This window comes from Anarrhichthys ocellatus, unplaced genomic scaffold, assembly GCF_004355925.1.
Source record: "Anarrhichthys ocellatus isolate YVR2014 unplaced genomic scaffold, GSC_Weel_1.0 scaffold34, whole genome shotgun sequence".
In the NCBI taxonomy this organism is placed as follows: Eukaryota; Metazoa; Chordata; class Actinopteri; order Perciformes; family Anarhichadidae; genus Anarrhichthys; species Anarrhichthys ocellatus.
The window spans coordinates 1,554,091-1,578,047 of NW_022280064.1; the positions used below are offsets into that span (position 1 = coordinate 1,554,091).

Consider the following 23,957-nt stretch of genomic DNA (forward strand, 5'->3'; position numbering starts at 1 on the left):
CCCCCCCCCCCCCCCTCCCCAAAGGTAATTGCTCTTACCTGAGACACTGTAATGGATCCTGGATGAAGTATTGACCGCTGCTAGATTTTGATTAAGGGGCTGTAGGGCAGAACATGTCTTTAATGAAACTGAGGAATCAGCATTCTGAGGCTGGAGGCTGTGCAGTGTGGAACAGAGGCACCTTGATTAGGACCTGATCCTCAGCAAATCCAGAGGTGGGCCACAGCTACTGAATTAAAAGCGATGAATCCATCCATTAATAATACCTAAGGCGTGTGGAGTTTTTCTCTGGAGGCTTATAAGTGTTAAAGATTTGGGTATTCATTTAAGCGGTTTGCACTCGCGCTCACACATTTGCATACCGGCTCTCTCAATCACTCAGTCGTCCACCGTGTTGCTCACTCACTGACTCTCTCATTAATACAATCGCTTTCCCCTTCATATGCAAAAGGTCAGCCTTTATCATTTGGAATTTGAGCATGAGGGATAACTTGCATTAGCTTCTCTCATCCTCTCCCTTAAATTGCCTTTTTGCTTGTGTTAAAAACTGATTGCATCTATGACGGAGATGAAAGGGTAACAGCTAGCTCCACACGTTTCTTTGAGCGTGCAAATGGACAGAATCTAAAAGGGGAGTATTAGCATGCTAAAAGACACCACAGCCATGATGAACACTATTTGCCAAGGCTTAATGTGATAGCCGGGTAAGATGATTAACTTTGAATCCATTTAATCAACCACAGGCGCTTTCTCAAATAAGCAACTGTCGAGCGTCGGGGTAAAACTTCCCTCAGATCTGTTGGGAAATGAGTAGAGTAACAGATGTGTCAGTGCCTGAATCAGAGAGGAGGCCAGCCAAACATTACTCTTTGAAGTGACGAACATCAAATATCATTTTCTGCACAGTATTTGTCATCCTCGCTCATGTTTGAAGCTCACGACGGGGCGAGACTTGGAACACGTAGCAGCTCGCTCATTGACTGGGAAGTCAATGTGCCCTTGGGCTGCATCCTATTGACTTAAGTAGTTCAAGTAGTGGGCTTCTCACCTCCCTTGACACATCGACTCCTGTGTGTACGCCGATAACTGGCTCTCATGATGCAATGAGAATTCTGACCTTTTCGGTCAGACCTTTAACCACAATCAACACGGGAGATTGTGTTAACGGATCAAGGGAGTAGGTTTGCAAATGGACGGTATGGACATGTCACTACCTATATTTTGGGAGGACAGAATTGTCCCAACCAATATTTGAGCAAACTTCTCATATAGCGTTTGCATTATCTTATGACTCATGCGCGCACAGAGAGTCCGAGGAGCAGAATCGCTTGTTGACCGGCGTGGAGAAATGCGCTTCTGGTGGGATCATCGGTTGTAGAGGTCACCGAGGTCCGGACCTCGGTAATTATTTCCTAAAAAAGCCCACCGTCTCCGGTTCAAACTGACAACTATCAATTAGACAGCTATCTGTGGTGGTGAGGTGACTAAAGAACGCACCACAGCGTCTCCATTGCGCTCTATGGCAGCACATCCATGGTCACAAAAATACTTGGTTATATTTGTACAGTTTTATAAGATATTATCTAAAACTATTGGCGCTCCGTTGTGACCCTGCTGACTACCAGTGTCCATTGCAGACTGTCCTGGCCCTCTCCTCTGAGCTCCAGAATGTAATGGTGAGACTAAACCGATGAAATATTGAGCAGAATTTGAGACACAAAAGAGGGGAGAAGAGAAAACAAATGCCGACGGATGTTTTGACTCGGCAAATATATGTTTATGCGTGAATCGTGGTCTGTGTCACAGATTGATCTGAGGAGTCTTCTACGCATTTGCAAATTGAACGAAGTCACAGAACTGTGTTTATTGATAGCTTCGTGCCATCCGTTTGTGTGCTCCTCTCACAGACCTTGATGACCCGGTGGTGACGGTGCACCAGAGTATAGGAGAAGCTAAGGAGCAGTTCTACTATGAGAGGACCGTGTTTCTGCGCTGCGTCGCCAATTCCAACCCGCCCGTCCGCTACAGCTGGCATCGTGGGAGGGAGGTCCTGACGCAGGGCTCGGACAAGGGAGTGGAGATCTACGAGCCGTTTTTCACTCAGGTAAGACAGAGGCAACATGATGTGGATGAAAGTGTCAAATCAGGCAGAATATTAGACAGAAAACAAGATGTGAAACCTGATTATAAAACTTAAGGGCTTCGGCTATCCCGAGTCTTTTAATGTGGCTATATGCACCTTATGCCGTCTGCATGCATACTACAAAGGGAGGATAAATAGGCTGATACAGAAGAAAATAGGATGCAACCATAATACGCTTTTGAAGGCATCGCAAAAGATGTGTTCATCAGGAGATAAATTTGCTGAAGCTGTTTCAGACAGCTCTCTCTCTCATACATTATTAAGAGATGCTCTCATGACCAGTGGCCCCCTCCTGTGTGTTACCAAAAAAAAAAAAAAAGGGGGAGAGAAATACAGCAAACATTTTTGCTACGAATAGATTGAAGCAGCAGAGCAGGTTTAGAATTTTGTTAACAAGATTCAATTCGTATGACACAATGCTCTCTCACAATGAGGGGCTGTTTGTATTCTCATGTTTGTTGGACTGATTTTTTATGTGTAAAAACTATTGTTTCTGGTTAATGTTTCAGTCTCAATAGATGAAGTGAGCGAAGCATTTTTTGCTGAAACAAGACAATGCGTTTACAGCACACTTTAGAACTCTAAATGATGAAACCCTGCATGTTCAGGAAACCAATTTTGCTAGCCACGGTATTTTTATTATCACTAGTGATACAGTATATTGAGGCGCATAAAGTTCAGGTACTCAAACAGACACTAAGTATGTAAATGATGCCCTTCATCAAACATCTTTTGAGAATAAGTAAGAAGTGCAACAATAGAACACACCCGATCCTGCATGTTCACAACAGAGATGAGTAAGCCGCAATAGCTAATTGTCAACAACACCACCCACATCTTGTTACAAAGGTGACATATTGCAACGTGAAATACTGTAATGATATTGCTGCTATTCATTTGCCTACAGGTATTGGGACTATGAGTTTGATTCAGCTTGTTTCACATCCTTTCCCTGAACCCTATCTCCACCCCTTGCTGTGAAAGCTAAGCCGTACTCATTAACCATATGAATAGCAGTATCACTTTCACGAACCCGGTTTCACAAAGTTTCATGCATGTTGAGTAATTGCTGACACAGAGAGATCGCGTTCTCTTCACAATCACTTCCCTCAATAGTTGGATTTTCTTCGCAATTTGGAAATTGCGAAACTTTTCTTCTCAAAGGATTCAAATGCTAACAATAAAAGAACTGATCGAGCTTACTCTGTCACTAGTAAGGGAATTGTAGTTTTTGAATTGATCGAGTTAAATGTGATTTGTATGTTGAACCGGGCAGCAGAGAGAATGAGAATCTGTAAGAAAGAGATAAAGACGTGCGAGAGAGGAAAAGAGGATTAAGAAACAGGGAGAGAGGAAAAGGGAAGTGAAATTGATGTTTGGCCAAATGGAGAAAGATGGCTGCGGACTAATGGAGTGGGTAAAGGAGGCTGAAGAAGCTGCGCAACTGGGCCTCATCAGACACTCTTCCCTTCTCCATCCTGCTCTCCATACCTCTTTGCTCCTTCATCCTGCCCTCTATTACAGTAAAGCTTTAATTGCTTCTGGAAATATGAGCGCAACCCAAACTCCAGAGATGAGCTTTGTGACGGTCCAACCCCAAATAAATCCTGACAAAACTCCTAGTAATTTGCTCATATAAATGGCTAATAGCATTATTTTTCACCAATATGTCTGAACTTGCCTGAAACACACTCCGACAATAGAGTTACAGATTCATAGCTGACCAAAGCTGAGCCTGCGGGGCCGATTTGGAGTCCAATAGAGTGCCGCCAGGCTTCCATTTTGACCTGGCAGATTTGTGAATTAAGTTCACCTGAATACCTTCCTCCCTCCATTATTCTTCATTCCAGCTTCATTCTCTTGCACCTTTTTCAGCCTACCAAATCTTGTTTTATATTCCCACTGATACTGTAGAAATGCAGAGGTGGCATTTTAAACCCTGTATGGAGAAAGGGCTCATAATTAGGTGAGGCCCAGAGCTCTGCTTTTATTGTAGAAAATCGTCTGTTCCTTTCTCCTCCATTTTCCTCACAAAGTGCCAGAGAATAGGACAATTATCCAACATATAATGGAGCCATTTCTCCTCCCTCATCAGATTCCCACTTCTTTATAGTAGTCGATATGTTTTGATGTTTACGATGGAGTTTGATGTTTTCTTGTGGTGTGATGTTCAGCTTGAGCATTATGTCTCTCAAGGAAGTAACCAGTTAGAAACATATTGCTCATCACCCAGCTCATCACATATTTATATCGCTCTTTTGTTCAGCTTCCTCACTCAATTTCTTGGCCCCTATCAAGCCAAGGTAGTAGTTTTCCTGCTGCTAGCCTGAAAAATGCCCTCATTTGCATCTTTATTGCCATGCATTTTAAGTTCATCAAGCTGGTTGTGACTCTATGTCCCCAAAGACGCCCATTTAATGCCTCAAATATGTAATTTAAAACATGAAAGCAAAACTGTGGATTTTCACCTTACAGTGACAATGCACTCCTCCATCATTTCTTTGCCCTTTTTTCAGCCATAAGTCCCGTTCCCGAAGCTCTTGTGTACTTTGTGTAGCGTTCAATCTTTCAGTCGATATGACTATCAAATCCCCCTCTCCAATTCGGTTTAATGTGTTTGTCCTTTCGCTTCCTTTCTCTGCCCCTTGCATTTTCCAAATAGATTTTCCTTCCAATTTGCCCCCCCCCCCTACTGAGAGTAAAGCTTTGCACTCTGAATACCACGGACCTCATCTCCTGATATCTGCTCCGAAGCAGAGGAGGTGACAGAGTAAGAAAGGAACAGCAGTGCGGGGTCCGTCGCTAATCTAACACAATTAATTTATCCATGAGCCTCATTGGATGTGGAAGACGTGAGGGACTGCCATGTTGTGTGGACTGCCGCAGCGTGCGGCTGACTCGTGTTTTAATCAGTCGCCGCCACCTCCGACCCAACACCCACACATTGGAGTCAGCCAGATCAAAAGGTTCACATCCTCATCACAGCCTCCTGGACGGAGCTCATGGTTGACAGGCCCAGCTGGAATCAAACACATATTATAAGTGAGCTAGCCGTTTCTATGGAGGGATCCCCTGCTGAGCCCATCCATATTACTGCAGCTGAATGGGGAAAATACTACAGGGCCATTGACTGGAGAGTAATCCACACGTTGGTATTAAGCAAGTTGACACATTAATTTCCTTTAAAACCAACGCCATCATATATTTAGCTGTAATCTGCAACCTTCCCCTTTCATTTTTTAAAACTGTATACATATTCATCTCTTTGACCTTTCTTTGGAGGCGTTTGGCCTTTGTCATCCCCGTCCCAGCGCCTAGTTTTCTGCATTTCTTTAACTTGATTATGTTGATATTTTTGCACACATTTGCATACCAGTGTTGGTTTGGTCTGAGCTGCAGGGGGAAACGAAGATTTTGAAGCTGAAGAACCTGCGTCCTCAGGACTACGCCAACTACAGCTGCGTCGCTTCTGTCAGAAATGTGTGTGGGATCCCTGACCGCAGTGTTATCTTCAGACTCACCAATAAGACAGGTACTTAAGACCATTGACTTTTCTACGTTATGATTTTATAATCTTACACCAAATTACTGTTTTTGCAGTTATTTTAACTGTGTATTGCTAAATAAAAGCAGCTAAATCTATATACGTGTCCTAATAAATATAGCACCGGCATGGAAACAGACAGATGAAGTGAACTGACATATTCTGTAACTGTCATAACTGCCAAAATTGTCCATCTCCTGCCAATTAAGACTCCACACTGTCTTCCTCCACAGCCTCGCCGTCCATCAAGCTGCTGGTTGAGGATCCTATCATCGTTAATCCTGGCCAAACGGTGTCCTTGGTGTGCATCACCACAGGTGGAGAGCCGCCCCCCATTCTCGCCTGGATCAGCAGTAATGACAGCCTGCCACAAAGGAGCGTGGTGAAGGGGGGCACGCTCACCCTTCCAGCCATCAGCTCAGATGAGTCGGGGGTCTACAGCTGCGTTGCCAGCAACAACGTGGGAAACCCGGCCAAGAAGTCCACCACCATTGTGGTGCGAGGTGAGGAGTCCAAAAACCTTCAGTATGACATGAATACAGAATTCAAGGATAAATTATTGGCATTATGCAACAAAGGGTTGCAGTATGAAATGCAGTTGTAGCCTATTTGCTACACAAAGAAAGCAAAAACAGTAGAGCATTCTGTCGTGTATGACTGGGCACGATATTATTTCTTGTTTACTGTTTTACTTTTGATTAATAATTTAGTTAAAGTTTGCTTGTATGGCTTTATAATTAATGTATTCACAGAGTTGCTGAGTGTCCTTCAGATTGTGCTCTTACAGTTTGACCTTACAAAACACGCAGAGCATCAGATCTCACTGTTGGTTCTGCTCCGGCTACTTGAAGACCACCAAGGATAAAAGCTGGAGGCAAAATAGTGTGGAACCATTCATTAAAAAACACGGATTCAAAGAGTGGTTTACACAAATTTAACAAGGGCAGCGGGACGAGGGTCCATTGCTGCCTGTTTGCTCGTTAACAGGGTAGTATACAGCTGTAGCTCGTTACAGAAATGACCGTTATCAAAGTCCCTTTTTCCTGCATGTTGTCACATTGACTGCTCCCTGTCAACACGGATACGCAGACGGTGAATCGTGCTTTTAGTTGTCAACAGACACATTTCATGTACAGTAATGCTAAAACAACACTGAAGGTTAATACTCAAGACAGGATATTTTACCACCTGTAAAGAAAAGGCGTTTTGATATAAAACACGCACAGATGCGACATGACGCATGAGGAAATTAACTTTCTTAAATTGACTGCTGTTACTAAGCTGGAGGATTAAGGGTGGTGTGTGACTAGGCTTTCATCTGTGACATAACAGAGGATCCCAACGCCCTGAATGTGAAACTGCAGGAACCTCTTGCAGGTGAATAAAAAGATGTATTAATTAGTGAAAGCCTCACAAGCAATACAGCATTCAGGGGATGATCCAAAAGTGAATTTTAACTTTCAAGAGAACATCCCACACACACACACACACACACACACACACACGAATGGAATCACATATCAGAGTTTAGCAGATTGGCTCAAAAAGTTTCTCACGGAGTTTCTCTCCTTTCATCTAAGAGATTAAGCCACAGCTCCATCATCAGGTCGCTTCTGTGCTCAACCCGTTTGGAAGCATTTATTTATGCAGCCATATATTCCCTGGGATGAAAATCAAATCATCGACAAATCACTCCTGATGGCCCCCTCCTGACAGATAAAACCCAGTCTCTGCATTGTGAAAGTGCCCATATAGTTGAGGACTTAGGAATTGAGAGGTTTACATCAAAGAGAAGGTGTCAGGTGTCACACGGCAGCAAATAAGTCAGAGCACACTCACCGCGGGCAATTGCTGCAATAAATATCACTCTCTCATTGATGTGTCAGACATCTGGAGATGACAATGGTTCTCATGTGGGATCTTGATCAAATATCATTAAAAGTAAACACCCAACCTTCCTTAAATATAGATGATGTTTGCATCCACACTCATTGATCACATTTAAGGCTGCAGAGCAAAGTCTGTACTTGTTAAAAGTTAAACAGGACAAATATGCATTATTCTGCTTGACTGAATGTTTTGCAGCTACAGATGTTTTCATGCAGTGCCAGGCTTTATGAATCATCAATCCAGATGCAAAAGTGTGATCATTAGCTCTTTAAAACAATCACACGTATAATGATGTATATGTTGGGTTACGTTTCTGATTCATAACCTTCATGCAAAAGTCAGACATTGATGAACACCCATTGTGGAGACATTGACCAGTATATTCTCCTAAAGCCTAAAAGCCCTCACCAACATGTGTGCGACTCAATCATTTACTGCAGATGTTTAAACAAAAGGCAATCAGACGGGAGGAGACTAAATAGATTAAAAACTGACACAAAATTCTGTCCAGAGTAAATCAATTTGGAGTGAAAACTAACAAAGCCAAAGAAATCTCGGCAGTCTAAAACTAAACGGAGAGATGCTTAAATGACACAACGAATCGATACGTGACAAAGCAAATTAAGGATCAATAAAAGAAGAAAATAAATTTGGAACAGTCTCTCTTGTCAGTGCAGTTGTGGGATCAATAGTTATAGAACTCCAGAGTGAGGGGATGCTGTATGAATGAACACAAAATCTCTGTCCTGAGTCTGACCAACCATCACTGAGAGCACGATTTGGATCAGCATACTGAAATGACACGTCATTTAGATACATTGATTATCAAAATGATTTAGAAAGACAAAGACACACCTAAAGGACAAGACCATTTGAGGGAGACACTCTGAAGTCCAACAAAGCATCACATGTCAAAATGAATTTTGAACCAAGCTGAATAAGCTCGAACAGACAAAAGCAGTACTGATTTAATGCTATTTCTGGGACAGACTGATGAACTATGAGAAACAGTCAGGATCGATGTCACATATCTCTCTGAGGCGTCAGGATCGGTCTCCTGAGTCTGACGAGCTGTCGCTGACGCAAATGCAATTTTAGGATCAACATGCACCAGATGACGAAGGGTGCGACGGTATATTAATAGACTACATTGTCTGTAGAAATATATCATAGATTTGATTTGTTTCTTAATAACATACAACCAGTTCAGCAGTGAAACAATGGAGACACACAGCTCTCCGTACCAGACATACTCATGGTGAAAAACAAAAACAGTTTGTGCAATGTGTCATACTTTCTCACTGCTGTTACTGAGTGCATGAAAACAAGCTTGCAGCATCTATTTGATATTCAAGAGTTGAATTTGAATATACGAATCTTCCAATATTATTTTCTTGTAAATAATGAATAAATGAACAAACATATGAAACATTTTTTAAAAGCTACTATGAGGAACTGCCCCGCTTAGTCCTGGTCCTGGTTCTCCTGTGTCTCTCCTTCTCGCTAATGGTCTTGTTTACTTATGTAGGTCATATAGAGGCATCTGTATTAAATTGAGACTGTTTTACAACCAGTTTGAAGTTGCTTTGAGGAACTTTAAACTACCTCAGAGTTTTTTATTCATTTTTTTTAGGAAGACAAACTTTATTGATCCCTGAGGAGAAATTACGGTTTTTTACTCTGTTGTTATTTTTACACATTACACACACACAGGCCGTAAATACACACACATGCACAAACAGGACCTACTTATGCATTAATGGAGAGATTCTCCACTCTATGCTCGGTACTTTGACCATGTGGGGGACTTGAACATGCGCCCCTCCGGTTCTAAAGCCAAGTCGCCACAGACTGAGCACCTACAACAGCGATAAGTACTAAGTTAGACATTTTACAGTTGAAGAATTAACTTGTCAGTCCTCTTTAGTTGACAGACTATGTACCCCAAACTTATCCTTGCCATTTCTTTACTGGAAATTGTTGTTACTTATCAGCTGACATCCACGGTCGTACAAATATACCCGTAATAAGCTCATATCAGCCGATATATCACCGCGGGTGACAATAGTAGTGGACTTTGGTGAGTTAACACCGGTGCAGACAGTTTTACAGACCACTTCCTGTCCCCATTAACTGGTTGACATGGCCCTTAAAATGACAAAGGCGACCAGTGAGAACACAAATGTAGGCGAAGTGGAAAAGGGTGAAGTTGTAGTGCCAAGAATGAGTTTGATCCTGTCTACTTTTCTTTACCCACCTTCCTCTTAGCATGCAAATCAATCATGCATGATTGAAATTAGACAGGAAACACTTTGAAATAACCACCATGACTGTAATCGTGGCACAATTGACTGTACTCTATTTCCCCCCTAATGCCATTCTATTGTGACTAAATGAATTCTAACTGGGTAGTAATTAAGAAATGATATCGTGCTTTGTTCTCTAAATCTCCAAAGTTGCTTCTTCTCGATGTTGGCTAATTTTTAAATGGAAATCGTGGTCATATTTGCACGTGTAAATTGTGTATTCTTTTAATTGTGTTCGACAAGACATTCGGTACAGTCGCTCCACTGGCAAATTGTTACTGTCGTGATACTTTGAAGTGAGGAGAAAAGGAAAATTGAAAGAGGATAAGCCAGGCTCGAGGCTAGAGCGCAGGCAGACCTTTAGTTGCTCTTTGTTTGTGTATGAATGTGTGTATGTGCAGAAAAGAGAGGCAACAGAAAAAGACTGCTGTCTGTGTGCTTATAAAACATTTTCTTCAGAAAATCCCGACTGTAGGCTACAAAACCAGGAGAAATAATTGCTCTGCTAATTGCTTAAGTATGTATGTGTGTGTGGCCATGAACAGCTGAAATGTTTGGAATTGCAAGCACATGGGAAGAATTGCTGCATCCGTCTGTGCATGTGTGAATATGTTTTGATATTCATGTTCTACATGGCTACATAAAATACCAATTTATTCGGTTTTTCTACACTGAATGCGTGTTTTGCAGGGTCATCCTGTGGCCTCATTGTTGCATAGCTTGTTCACGGTCCTCTCCAGTCCTTGAGAAGCCCTCTCAAACTGCTGTTGCCAAAGGGGGCTGTGTGTGTGTGAAAACACACATCTCTCCCCAGCAGATGGTAGTTTCTCTGGCCATACTGTCCCACCAGCCAGACTGCCTTCCAGGGCTTCGCCATCTCCACAGCCTGCCCAGCAGGCTACTGGCATCACATCACCCTGCTGACAAGATCCTTTTTATGGATTAAGGGTCCGCAACACGTCTTCAAATGCAGGTCAATACTCTGCCTTCCCCGGGCCACTTCAGTCCACTCCTGTCCTCCACACACACACCAGTTTGTGATATATCCGTTGCGACAATGCAAAGATACTCTGCGCTGGTTGTTTCTTCCTTTCCTCTGTTGCTCAAATATGAGTCGGCAGCTCTCGCTTGGAGAGTTGGTGAATCGAGACAGGACTGTCTGTAGATGGTGTTGTTGAAATGGGCAGCTGGCCTCGCATTTTGTTTTCATGTCTCCCTGCACACAGACGGCGACTCGGTGCATGTGTTTCCCGTCTTTTCGCTAAGCAATGTGTTTCCCCATCTTTGTGATGTAGAGAAATGAGCATTGCTGTAGCTATCAAAGATTGAAAATCAAACGCAGCCGTGTTTGTCGTCGGATTTTCTCGACAATTCCCCCAGGGGCTCCTGACAAATTCAGGTATGAAGCTTTCACACCCTAAGACATCCATCATTCCCGACCCGCTAACGTAGACACAACTTATTCCACGTACACACACTCAAGCGTAAACACAAAGTCAAACACACTCGCTACCATCCACACTTTGTAACTCTGATTGGAAGCTTGCTGTTATTTATAGAGAAGCAAATGCAATCTTTTTCAGTGTGAGCTCCCCGCCGTTTATATTTGGACTGTTTTGGAGGGGAGAAAACAATCATGATGTGCCTGGTAAAAACCTGGCTGTCAGCATGTGAATCAACATGTGAATGACCCTTATCAAATTTGCTTTGGAATAAATTGGACGAAAGCTGAATACATTTCCATTCATGAATGCCAGATTTAATGGCTGGATGACCAGAACTGGCACAGGCGGGCAGGTCTCTTGGGCTGCGGCCCTGAGGACCGCCTGTGTGTATTTGTACGTGTCTGTGCCTGTACATGTGAACGTCTCTGTCTTGTTTGTGCAGTCGGTGCATGTGAATCCTTTTTGACATAAATTAAAGCCGGAGGTCCGCCTGAAGGTTGAGAGCAACATTTAGGACTCATTTTCTTCCTGCCAAAGAATGGACACGTGTGAGTGGCCGTTATATGGTGAAGGTGCTGATGCATGGGGGAATGTGTTGCTGCTAATGTGAGGATACATGCGATAATAGGAAAATGAAAGGTGTTTTGGATGGCGGTGCCAGTGTGTGTGTGTGTGTGTGTGTTTGCAAGCGCATGTGAATGCCTTGTGTTTTGAGCCATGCTAATGCCCGTTGTCCTTTTTTCTTTTTTTTGTTTAACCTTGAGCGGATGAGAGGAGGCAGAGGAGAGTAGCAGTTAGAGAGGCATCCATCTGGCTCTGAGAGATGAGTTCAGCTCCACATGCTGATATTCGCTGCAAGAGTGAATGGAGAGCCCAGTATGACGCCTGCTGAGAGACGGACGGGCAGGAGCGACTGAAAAATGAGATGAACTGATGAGTAGAGAGGAGGATAATGATTCAGAGTGGGAACGGAGTGAGACACATTTTTCTTCGCATCCCAGAGAATGGTGGGGAAGTGCTCCGGAAAGAGTGGGGGCACATTCAAACGTAATTTCTCCTATAGTGTTGCAGCGTTTGTGTCTGTGCCGAAGTGATGCCATTGTGTCTTTGTCATTTTGTGCCTACATACGTGTATGTCATAATCAGTATGTCAGGGCTGTGTGTACTTTTGCCCTGCTAAGAAGTTCCCCCGAGTCGGTATTGTAATCCCGCCGTGTGACATGAGCCTTCTGTAGAAGGAGGCCTCAACCAGGGCTTTTTTCTTTGTGTGATTATCTGCGCTTTTCATGTTCAGGCCACCCATTATTCTCACAGGCTATTAAAGCTATGGAGAATCATACAGGCTCGCTGCAGGGAAAAGCACTTCAGTTTGCAGTAGAACAAAAAAAGAAAAAGAGGGACCACTGTAATTTGTTTGGTAATGATCCAAGAAAATGCCTTGAATATGAACTGTATCACCGATGAACCGCATGCAATCTCTGAGGCTAAATAGGATGCAGGAGACATGTAATGCAAATGTAAGCTCCATCTCTTCGCCTGATATTACCATGAAGAAAGTAGCTCCTGTAAGTGTCCCTATAGTGGATGTTTTACTCCTTGGCATGTTGTCACAGCCAGGGTTGAATGACAGAAAACTCTGATGACGATAAAAGGAAACCAGCTTCCTAAATTCATCAATAATTCATGTAGAGTTTGTTTGTGCGCAGGTTGACTTGTGTTTTGTGCCGCAGCGGCTGTGATACTGGCAATGTTTTTTTTAAATAAGGCTTGATTTTCTACACCGGTGCCTGAGATAAGTGTTTACATTTTGCTTACTCTGCTGATGATTTCTTGCTTTGGTGTGCAACTTATGAAGGAGCTACTGCTAGGCCAGCTTTGCGAACAAGTCTTGGTATGTCGTTAAGATATCGTGCTGTGAGAGTTTTCTATTCAACACACAGTACAAACACTGAAGATGATCTTTATTAAGCTTATCATGTTTTTTTACTATGACAAAGATGCTTTTTTTGCTGTTTTTGCCTAACCAACAGCTGACATCTTAACAACAATGTTACATAGTACTTCCTAAAGGTTAGAATCAAATCTCAGTCTTGACCTTTTCCAGAGCTTACAACCATACATCTGCAGATGCCGTTTGCTCAGTTGTAGCAGTGTAAACACTGACCAATACCTATCAGAAACCGATGTAACTAGTAGTTACTATAGTAGTTACTAACTACTATATAGTAATGTTATCAACACGCCATTTAAAGCACGCAGTTGTACTATAAAATCTGCTTGTGGCACAACAAACCCTTCTGGGCGTGTAAAACGTTGACTGAGGAGCAGTTATCACAAAGCGAGTAAAGCTAGCATTAGCAGTATGCTACCACCTGAAATGTAAACGAGTCAAACCTCATTTTGTCAGTTCAAATGCTGCACTTTTTTAAATGGCAGTGTAACAGCAGCTTTTAAAAAAACAAAACTAACTTTAAAGATGGATAAACTATGTTTGAACATGTGCTATCTCCACTTCCTCCACTGTCATTCAGCGTGGTCAAGACTTCGAGCCAGGCCTCTGATTAGCTGCTAATGCTACTGTATCACTTCCTGTGCTGCACTGCCGGCATGGCAGAAGACGTAACTTTCTGGAGTATTCAGTGTTTAAAACTCGAAGAAATCATTGATATATTTTAGTATCACTTCAAATATAAAGTCTAAATTGCGAATAATCGACTTGCGACGAATCGACTTTGAGTTGCTTCATACGATATCGTATCATTACGAAGCTTTTGTTGTGGATTGTAGACTGTGTATCTAGCTACATGTTGAATCATCTGAGAGAGAAAAGCTCCAGAAAAAGCTAGTATAGTAGGGGAACCTTAGGCTGGGATTTGTTTTTATCAAACTTCATAAACAAACATTAGTGTTTATTGCAAATGTATTGTATTGTATCGAAGAGTGTGTCTCCCCTACAGTACATACAGTGTCACATGTATATATAGACTCACTAACTCCAACCTTATACACACACACACACTCTTGTGAGATATTAATGATGTTGTGGAAATTGTAAAACAATATTCGGAGACACGGTTTACCTCCAGAGCAAATTGGAAAGTTCTGTTTCTGAGCAGATCCTCGTTAAACATTAAACATAATACTTTTTGCCTTGATTTAGAAATGGGGAAGGAAGAGTGACAGTGCGTCATCACCCGACAAACTCTCTCAACTCTGCTCTTCTCACCTCACACACTCCCCAGAATCCCTTTAAAATACCTCTAGTTTCAGATTGTCTCCCATGCATAAGGGAACAAGCACAGTTTTAGTCGCTGCAGCTGTCCAGCAAAATTTGGTGCAACCAGGTGAAGTAATGCCCACTTATCTCTCGTGTACACAAATGTAGTCGATTTACAGAATACCTACCTGCTATTCAATATTTATGGTCAGATAAAATTGCAGGAGAGGAGGTTTTTAATGTGGAGGAGGCAGGGAGGGTACCAATTCTGAAATATGCATGAGTGCACATGCAGCACCGGCCATTCTGAAGTGCGCTGCAGCTCTGTGCGGAAACGAGGGGAATCATCGCGAGGGGAAGTGTGGGAAAAGTAGGGAACGGAAAAAAAGAGCACCGAGATTTAATCAGACACTCCTACTCCTGGTTTAACTAGAATGAAGATCTGTGGTTGAGGAGCTTAAATGCACCTTTGCACCGACCCCGGTAGACTATTTTATTTAGCAAAGTTGACTTAGAGTAAGTCTCACTTTGAGTTTGTCAAAACAACCTAAATCCATAAAACACAGTTTGAAAGAGTCGGTTGCAGATTTCAGACACTGTTTCTTTTTTCTTTTTTATGAAAATATATTTGATCGTATAGCTCTGATGCTTGGTGGAGATGTTCTGATCAGTATAATAATAAAGAGGGTCTCCTCGGTATTCTGGTATTATCATAGATATTAAAAAGTGGAGCATGGGCAGCCGGGTCAGTGTGGACTATTATCTGCTCTTCCCTTATGACAGTGATGAGTCCAGAAGTTGTTAATCATGAATAGATGGAGAATATGATAATGGACTAGTTTACTGTGCATGGACCCTGACGTATGTAATAATAATATTAACTTCCTTTATATATAACTTTTAAAAAAAACATTGTAATCAATGTTGGCTATCTTGGCCAGGTCTCCCTCGAAAAAGATAATTTCATCTCAAGATCTTTTTAAATTAAAAAAATACAATAAAACCCAAAAGCTGCTACAACAAAAAATTGAAATAAAAAGTAATGGAGCAGGTAGACAGATATACGACGAACATACATAGTGTGTGCTAAGACGTTTAGAGCCAGTTACAGTGATTTACAGCTGCAGCGTTTTGAACAAGCCGGAGATGTGAGATTGATTTTTGACTGAGGCAGGTAATGTATAGAGATAGTTGCAATAGTCTAGATGAGAGGAAATAAAAGTGTTATTTACCTTTTTAAATCTGAGAGAATTGAGCATGAAATAAAAAGAACTAGGTTTTTTGAGACATTTCTTCGTTAAAGAAAAGTACTGCACAACTCTCTTCACCTGCGCCTCCAAAGTGAACTCACTCTCAATATCACTCTTCTGTTTCTGGCCACTGGCCTTCTATTAATTTATAAGTCAATATATGTAAGTATGTAATTTCACTCTCCAAGCGGAGGGATCATTTTTGTGGACTCATTATGCGCTCATTGGCTGTGAGAAAAAATAAGCTTTTTCATGATTTATTCTTCTGTTCAGTTTTATGTTTTGGCTCCATTTTGATTGGGATTCCAGATCAGTCAACACCATCACTTTATATAAAGCCAACCACGACCACAAATGCCAGCAGCAAGTTTCTTTATATCACTTGGAGCTTGAAGCCCTGTAAGCTATTCAGCAATGTTTAGACTCTGAAGGTCCACGTAGGTCATGTTCCTTCAATCTGAATAGTTAACAGTAAAATAATGCACAGTTACTCAGAAATGTGAGAAATGAAAGGCTGACTTTTCTCAGGTTAATTAGTACCAGCTGACATTTTCCTACATTAATATGAAAAAAAACCTGAAACGCATAACTTATAGTGAATGCTGCACATAAGCCAATGACTGCGCCCTGTTTTCCTCATCCACCCTTTTCACTGAGGTATCAACCTGGCCAGCCAGTCAACAGTAAAAGTTCAGGGATGTGAAGTGGATCGTAAGAAAGGGAATTTTAAAAAAGGGCAAATGATGTAACACTCATGAGTCCGGTTTCTCCTGTTTGAGAGACAATTTACGTTTCATGATTAAAGCCCCAATCAGAGATTTGTGGATAGCTCCTCATCACATCAAGTGCAGACGGCCCTCGTTGTGTTGTGACGGGGCACTTTAGAGGCTGATTCCTCACATCCTGCGGTCAGTAAAGTGTATCTACACAGCAACAGAATTTAATTCGGCCCAAAGATCCAAGTTTGCACAGCAGCCCATCTTCGTGTTTTCTGCTGATAACATGGGTGTGTCGTTAAAAATATTGAAGGTTAATATTCACCTAAAGCAGTGACCTACCTAATGAGTAAATGTATGACAATTGAAATATATCAGTCGTGGTGATGATGGGGTGATGCAGGTTACGTGACTGCGACTGTAAACACAAAGGAAAGGGGGAATGTGTTAAACGATTATTCTATTAAGATTATATAATTAAATTACAGAATTATATATTTTAAATTCAAATAAAATGTATCCAACAAAATTAAAACGACGGCAGCAAAACAAACATTAAATAGAGTAGGCGATAGTCTGAAGCTGCGAACCAGTTTTTTCTCAAGTAGGCCAACAATCACCGATATATACAGTAGTTACTCTGACTCACTCGAGCACTCTGTAATGGGGGATGGTGTAAAGAGGCAATCACATACACCATTGTATACAGTGCATGTTGTCAAGGACGGACCATAGGTGATGTGGAAAAAAAACATCTTACAGTACCTCCAGAGCACTGACAGTTATTTCTTTGGCTGGTCGGTTATTCACAACAGAAATAACTAACTACAAGCAACTGTAGAGAACGACCTAAGTTCATTCGTCTGACAACTTCGCGAACAAAGATTAAATCTGGCCTTCCAGGGTGATTGTTATATGCCCGGTTGTGTCGCAGTTCTTGTAGCGGAGAAAATACACTTGAGACGAAGGAACGTAAAGAGAGAAAAGCAGTAAATTCAAATGTTTATCCGCTGTCACCTGTGACAGCACAATGGCTCATGAGATGTGTGTGTGTGTGTGTCTGCGTGTGTTTTGTGGATGAGATAATGCTTTCTTATGTCACTGAGATGCAAAAACCTTTTCAAACTGTCAGATATGAGTACATCTCTGTCTCCGGGTGTTTCCACTTTATGACGTGCGTGATTGACGGAATATCTGCGTTTCCTTCCAGATCTGCTCACTTAATGGCTTCCACCTCTGAGTTGGTATTGACTCATTAATTATGTGCTGCGTAGGTTGGCTTTAAGGAAATTGAATCTCGCCGTGTGTGTAGTAGATGTACGCCGTGAAGCAGAGACGAACGTGGGTTGTAGGTAATGCCTTGTATTATATGCCATCCATAATCCATAAAGGTCACAGACATGCGCTGTTTACCATATTATGCTAATTGCCACAGTTTCCATGCTTGTGCTATTGAATTATACACAGCACGATTGATAGCTAGGACTTCGGAGAATAAGAATATATGGGACACAAGAACGGATGCAAATGCACAGAGGCTTTTGTGAGAATTTGTGTGTTGACACGATTTGTACTATTTGTATCTGACACGTATCAGAAATCAAATTGTCTGCCTGCCGACGCTGATTTCAAACGCGAGGAGGAAGATCATGTCAAGGAAGCGCGTGTCACTCGTCTCTCCCCTCGATGTGCAACTTGGCAGGCATCACAATGTTTTGCACATTCAATTTCCTGTGTTTAAATCTGACACGCAGGTTTTGTTTTCATTTTCCCTTTAACACACTGAATAAGATAATGTCACTCGAGAATTGCTAGATGAAAAGATTTCCATGGTGATTTCCATACATGTTGTTTTTTTTTTGCTTAGGAGATGAATTGAACAGCGGGCGCAGGGTTTGGAACCAATACAGCATGCATTATAATGAAATCATCTTTTTTTCTGTTCAGAGGAGCTATGCTTTGAAAATGGAGTTTGCAAACCAAATTGGATTAGAAATGGTGGAGATTTTGTGAGGTATCTCTCCAATTTCACAGTGTGTGTGTGCGTGCGTGCGTGCGTGTGTGTGTGTGTGCGCATGTGAGTGAGTATGTGTTTACCTGCTTCAATGCTGCAGGATTCTTCAGTCCGTAGCTATCAATATTAATGTCGGTCCTCAAAACAAGTATGGGATTCTGATTTATCTGTTAAGTTCTCTGTTTGACTCTGCTGCGCCACCAAAAGTCAAACTTGCAGTTTTTGTTTTTAAAAGAACATCCATGTGTACTCTTCCACTTGTTTTTGAAGCCCTCTTTTATGACTCCACAACCTCTATACTGAAGTGACGCATCTAAATGAGCAAATACATGTGTTGCTCACAATACCATGCTTCGATCGGTTACATCGTAGCTGTTACACGATCCAGTCGTTCTGTGCATTTAGACAATGTGTGAAGTGCTCAAAGGCTGAGCAGGTGAGTAACGCAGTCAGGGTTACGGTATATTCACTGGAGATGCATAACAACCCTTTACAGCCCAAGTGTGGACATTGAGCAAAGTAAAAAAAATCTATTTTAAAAAATCCATGAAGTCCTGTCTTTGGTATTACATCTCAGAAATCGCATCAATATGACAAGCAGAGCCATAACCTACAGAGTGTCGCAGATATGAATCTAGTTTTAATCAAATGGATTGTCTCTTCACAGCTCTGAAAAAGGGGCGATTCTGGATCACGCCTGACCCCTACCACAACGACGACAACATCCAGATCGGACGTGAAGTCAAGATATCTTGTCAGGTATAGTTGCGCTGGCAGAGTAAACACACACGTGGCTGCGTAAAAGAGAAGTACAAGTAAGTTACTCATGAATGCAACACAAGTAACCACGTTGCTGAATGTGCTAGGTGGAGGCGACGCCGCCAGAGGAGCTGACTTTTAGCTGGCTGAAAAATGGCCGTGGCCTGCGGAGCTCAGAGCGAATGGTCATCACCCAGACGGACCCCGACATCTCCCCCGGGACCACCAACCTGGACATCATAGACCTCAAGTTCACCGACTTCGGCACGTACACCTGCGTGGCCGCGCTGAAGGGAGGGGGCATCCCTGAGATCAGCATTGACGTCAACATCTCTTCCACAACTGGTGAGCCTCACACCCCTTTGTGTCAGTGACGCATCTACACACCTCCCCCAACACAGTCGACACGCAGACGTCTCGTAGCTATGCTCGTCAAACACTCATGCTTGAAGATCACGAGACTGAGAATGTACCGTGACAAGGAAATAAAAAAAACTCGGGCAGTGTTTCTTAGACTGTGGGGCTTTTTAAAGGAAACACAATCTAAGTCTTATTTTTGTAGTTTTTGCCATCAATCCTTTCAGTTTTGATATAATTTCACTGTAATCATGTCCAGCCAGGTTATATGAAACATTTATTTGGAAGTAAAAGCTAAGGATTACACACTGTGTCCATTGCATTGTAAAACTCAATGGTCAAACTTGAGGAAAGTTAGTGTGGACTATGTAATGTTCACCTTTAGTTAAGTGATTTAGTATTATTAATATCTGTGTGAACTGAAATCAGAGATTTGTTTCGAAAGAGATTTTACATGTTAGAAAATAATTGCTAAAAACATGTTAAAATAATCATATATATATATATATATATATATATAGTTAGATACATAGTATTCCAGCCAGTAAGTTGTTGTGTGTAACAGATAGGAATGGTAGCAGAGATGTGAAATAAGACCAGGTTATAAGAAAAGGGAACTTTCCTTTAAATGGTCACTTCACCCAAATCATGTTTCCCATGTGTCTCTGGTGATTGTAGCAATGCAGAAACTTTTCTGATTATCAGAACTAAAGCAGATAAAGGCAAAATTATCTGATATTTGTGTGTGTGATTTGGGTGAACTGACCCTCTAAGCCCTTCGTCTCCACAGGATAAGAACGCTTGTATGTCTTCTTTAGACTGTTGCTCACTGCCTGAATGAATTCCAGTAATCTGTCCCAGCCTGAGAAATATTCACTGTCGTCTGTAATTTCGAGTTTTTACACACAGTTGTATCACAGCGCCAACAATGAGTGTTCAATTGGATTCCTGTGAACCAAATCTGACTCCATCAGTCCGACTAATCAGAGACTAAACATCCATCGTCTTCCCATCTAATTGGCTGCTTCCACCACTGTTCCGACTAACGTTTGTATACATGTGTACAGCATGTTAATAACACAACATACCAGTCCGCCTTGTCTACTGAGCTGCATCGTTCCAGTTTCAACCCTGGCATGTTGAGTAGTCTTGTTACAGCAGCTGTTCGTCGTGTCTTTTAGATACATAGGTGCTTTTATACTGAAATCTTTCAAGCTTTAAAAGTGTAATCAAAAGACAAAATCTGCTGTCAAACATCCATTTTCTATCTCTTGTTTTAGATTTCAACATCAGTCAACCATCTTCCTGTCAGACGTTAAAAGAAAGACTTCTGGAAGAGCTTCACAGGCAACAAAAGCAAGCCTGACTTTTAGAAGATTGCGACATAGCATAGCATTGTGCTTACTCACTTCCTGCAGGCTCTGCAATAATGGTGAAACGCAGTGGCAGAGACAAAGTTATGACAAGCGTAGTTGGACAGGAGTGATGTTTTTTTTTGTCTGTAATCTCCCGTGTGAGGTCAATCAGTGTGCAGCGAATATGCGGTAATGCTCCGGTGTCACCGGGCATTACTTCATCGCTCATAGAGGGGTGTGAGGAGTCTCCTGCTTACCGCTCACTCAGTCATCACACTTTTTCAGATTGTCGACGTGGGGGACTCCCATGTGTTGGTGTTGCCGCTGGCTGAGGAGATATCTGTTTGCTTTGAATTTCCTGGCCTGTGTTTCGGTACTGATAAGTGACTTTAAAGTTGTGTGATATTTTGCGACTTGTGATTGGGTTCACAGCAGGCTTTACTTCCCCTTTTACTCACACACACACACTATTCCACAGGCACATTTTCACATTCCCGCTGCACCCTTACCTCCACTCAATGTCTATCGCATACACACAGCTCGCTACCACTCACAGCATGAACATGAAAGCAGTGTGTCAACCTTGGGTGCATAATTATTGTTAGATAATCCTTTGATAATCCCTGTGCTATAAAACAGTGCGATCAATCGCACCTGCCAAGATTGTTTCCTCATTATCTTTTAAGTAGTGCAGTCTATTCTTTTGGAGTGTCTGGGTGATGGCAATGCATTAACACAGACCCTTTAATGTGTAAAAGAAAATGTGCTGCTGTCTGACTGAGGAAATAAGCGAGGAAATGACTGACTCTATTGTGATCATATGGAATGAAAGGTTTCCTTAAGGCTTCGCTGTGATTACTTTTTAAGCTTTCATTGTTCCAGTCAGATGTGCGGGTATGAAATATTATGAAATGGTTGCATTGTCATAAAGCTGTTCCTGTCGTAGGAAATAATATATTGAATTTTGCTTCTGCCAGTAACAATTCCTGCCGCATTAGCTGAATGTGACTGGGCTGTTTCCCTGGAGAATGCGTGTCATGAAGCCATGAACCAGAGAAGTGTCTTCAACCGAGGGGCACAGTGTTGTTTACTAAAGCCAGTAGCGTAAGGTGGTTACGACGGGCCACAGTGCGCATGATTATGTCGGGGCCTAGTTACTTACTGCTGCTTTTATTTTGAAGGGCTCAGCATGTCAGTCTTGACAGATTTTGCAGCTAAACTAGCTACAGTATATCATCTCGTCACGTTATGAAATAGAGACTTTTGGACAACATCAACATACATATTACCCAGCAATCATCATTTCATATAGATGTATCAGGCGGCAACCTCCAGTTCTGAGAAGTGAAGCCAATGCAAAAGTGCCTACAATTGCATTCTCTCTACTGGCCATCAGGGGGCGACTCTTGTGGTTGCAAAAAGAAGTCAGTCATACACTACTAGAGATGTGTACGGCGTCCCTACGTCAGTCCTCCTTAGTCCAAATATGGTCACTTCCATTCACTGGTTGCTATGAATCAAGATGGCGCCATGTGTGTTTTTCTTTGAACACAGGCATATTTCTTTCATATTTTCTGAATCGATCTCAAGAGCCCAAATCTCCACTCTTCTCACTGTTGTCGGGCCCATTCTCTCCATGAGCCCTCCACCCCACGGGCCTCCCAGAGTCTTTATTCACACCCCTGACTAAAGCTCCTTATGCCTCTGCCTTGCCATTCCCCTGCAGCCCGTTTTGAGGTGTATAAGCCTAGTTTTTGTTCCTCTGCCTGTTCTCCTGAAGGAAGAAAGCTCGAGCCTCAATTAGAAGTCTTAATAAAAGCGTTTAGAGGAGATTACACTGCAGGTCTGCCAGGGTTTCGTGCTGGTGAAGTGGTTGGAAGGAGATTGGGCCTAAAGTGTCTCTCGTCTGAACACTTTGGAGCTTGCTGACTGTTCAAGCATTGGCTCCAGTTCCAGATTCCAAACCCGGATTTAGCCCCAGCCCACAGCACGTCTTCATAAAAGAGAATATTTTCTATGTTTCATTCTTTCAACTTTTGATGAATACAGATTTCAACGGCCTTCATGATTTCTCCCTTTTACAAAACAGCGCTAATATTTACTATCATGGCACACTCATGAAATAAGCATCTTCTTTTCTCGTCGGGGCTCCCAGAGACTGCAAGGCGAATACTTATTTATGAGCGTGGTCTGGAAACGAGGACACAGACCTCCCCTTTGGGTACCGTCAGGATTAAGAACCGCAAGACACAGCAACAGCTGAAAAGAGTTACGAGCATTAGTGTAAAACATAAAACATCCCATAAACTTCTAACTGGACATAGCTGATCATTCCTCTCATTAGTCCGCATCTTAATTAAATGTGTGTTTAGTTGTTGCGTCTTGCTGGATTATTGTTAGATGATGCAATTATTGCCATTCTATGGCTCTGACTCTGAAATGGCATTTGGCTAAAGATTGGAACTACCATTGGGACCATCTTAGAGATAAATATTAATAGCATGAAGAGTTATTACGGATGATTGTTGACCTTTAAAGCTGATATCTGCTTATTGCACTCTGTGTTATAATTACTACAAACACTGGATTCCACTGCCTTTATTCAAGAAAATGACGTTACTGCGGCAAGAATAGTCTCTGTTTATACATCAAAGTATCAGGACACGGCAGTAGTTCATCCTCAGTCTGGTTGATAATCACAAAGTAAGTATTAGGGTTGAAAGTCATCTCTCTCTTCCTTCCGTGATGAGTTCCCCAATTAGCATCCCGCTCACACCTGAAACTCTGGCACCACCCAGTGTTTCCGTCAATCTAAAGAATCACTGCAGTTAATGAATTAAGCAAATCAATTAAGTGCTCAGTTGATTAAAAAATGAGCTGGTTTAATAAACACAAAGTACAGCTCTTTTTTTTTTTTTCTCTGAAATTAGTTTGAGTCATCCAGAGCTTGCAGGCAGGCCC

At 42.1% G+C, this 23,957-nt stretch overlaps 1 protein-coding gene across 4 annotated transcripts in view; it reads left to right on the forward strand.

The window, feature by feature from the left end:
* The window catches only part of mdga2a (MAM domain containing glycosylphosphatidylinositol anchor 2a), a 156,691-nt gene that overhangs the window by 72,358 nt on the left and 60,376 nt on the right, over positions 1 to 23,957 (forward strand). For 2 of the 4 annotated variants that reach the window (XM_031865979.1, XM_031865981.1), the window contains exons 4-8: positions 1,908 to 2,104; positions 5,540 to 5,675; positions 5,921 to 6,190; positions 19,193 to 19,284; positions 19,392 to 19,629. In XM_031865979.1, coding sequence (XP_031721839.1) covers positions 1,908 to 2,104; positions 5,540 to 5,675; positions 5,921 to 6,190; positions 19,193 to 19,284; positions 19,392 to 19,629 — 933 coding nt within the window. The remainder of the gene's footprint in view (positions 1 to 1,907; positions 2,105 to 5,539; positions 5,676 to 5,920; positions 6,191 to 19,192; positions 19,285 to 19,391; positions 19,630 to 23,957) is intronic. The other 2 variants (XM_031865980.1, XM_031865982.1) reach the window with 1 other exon arrangement.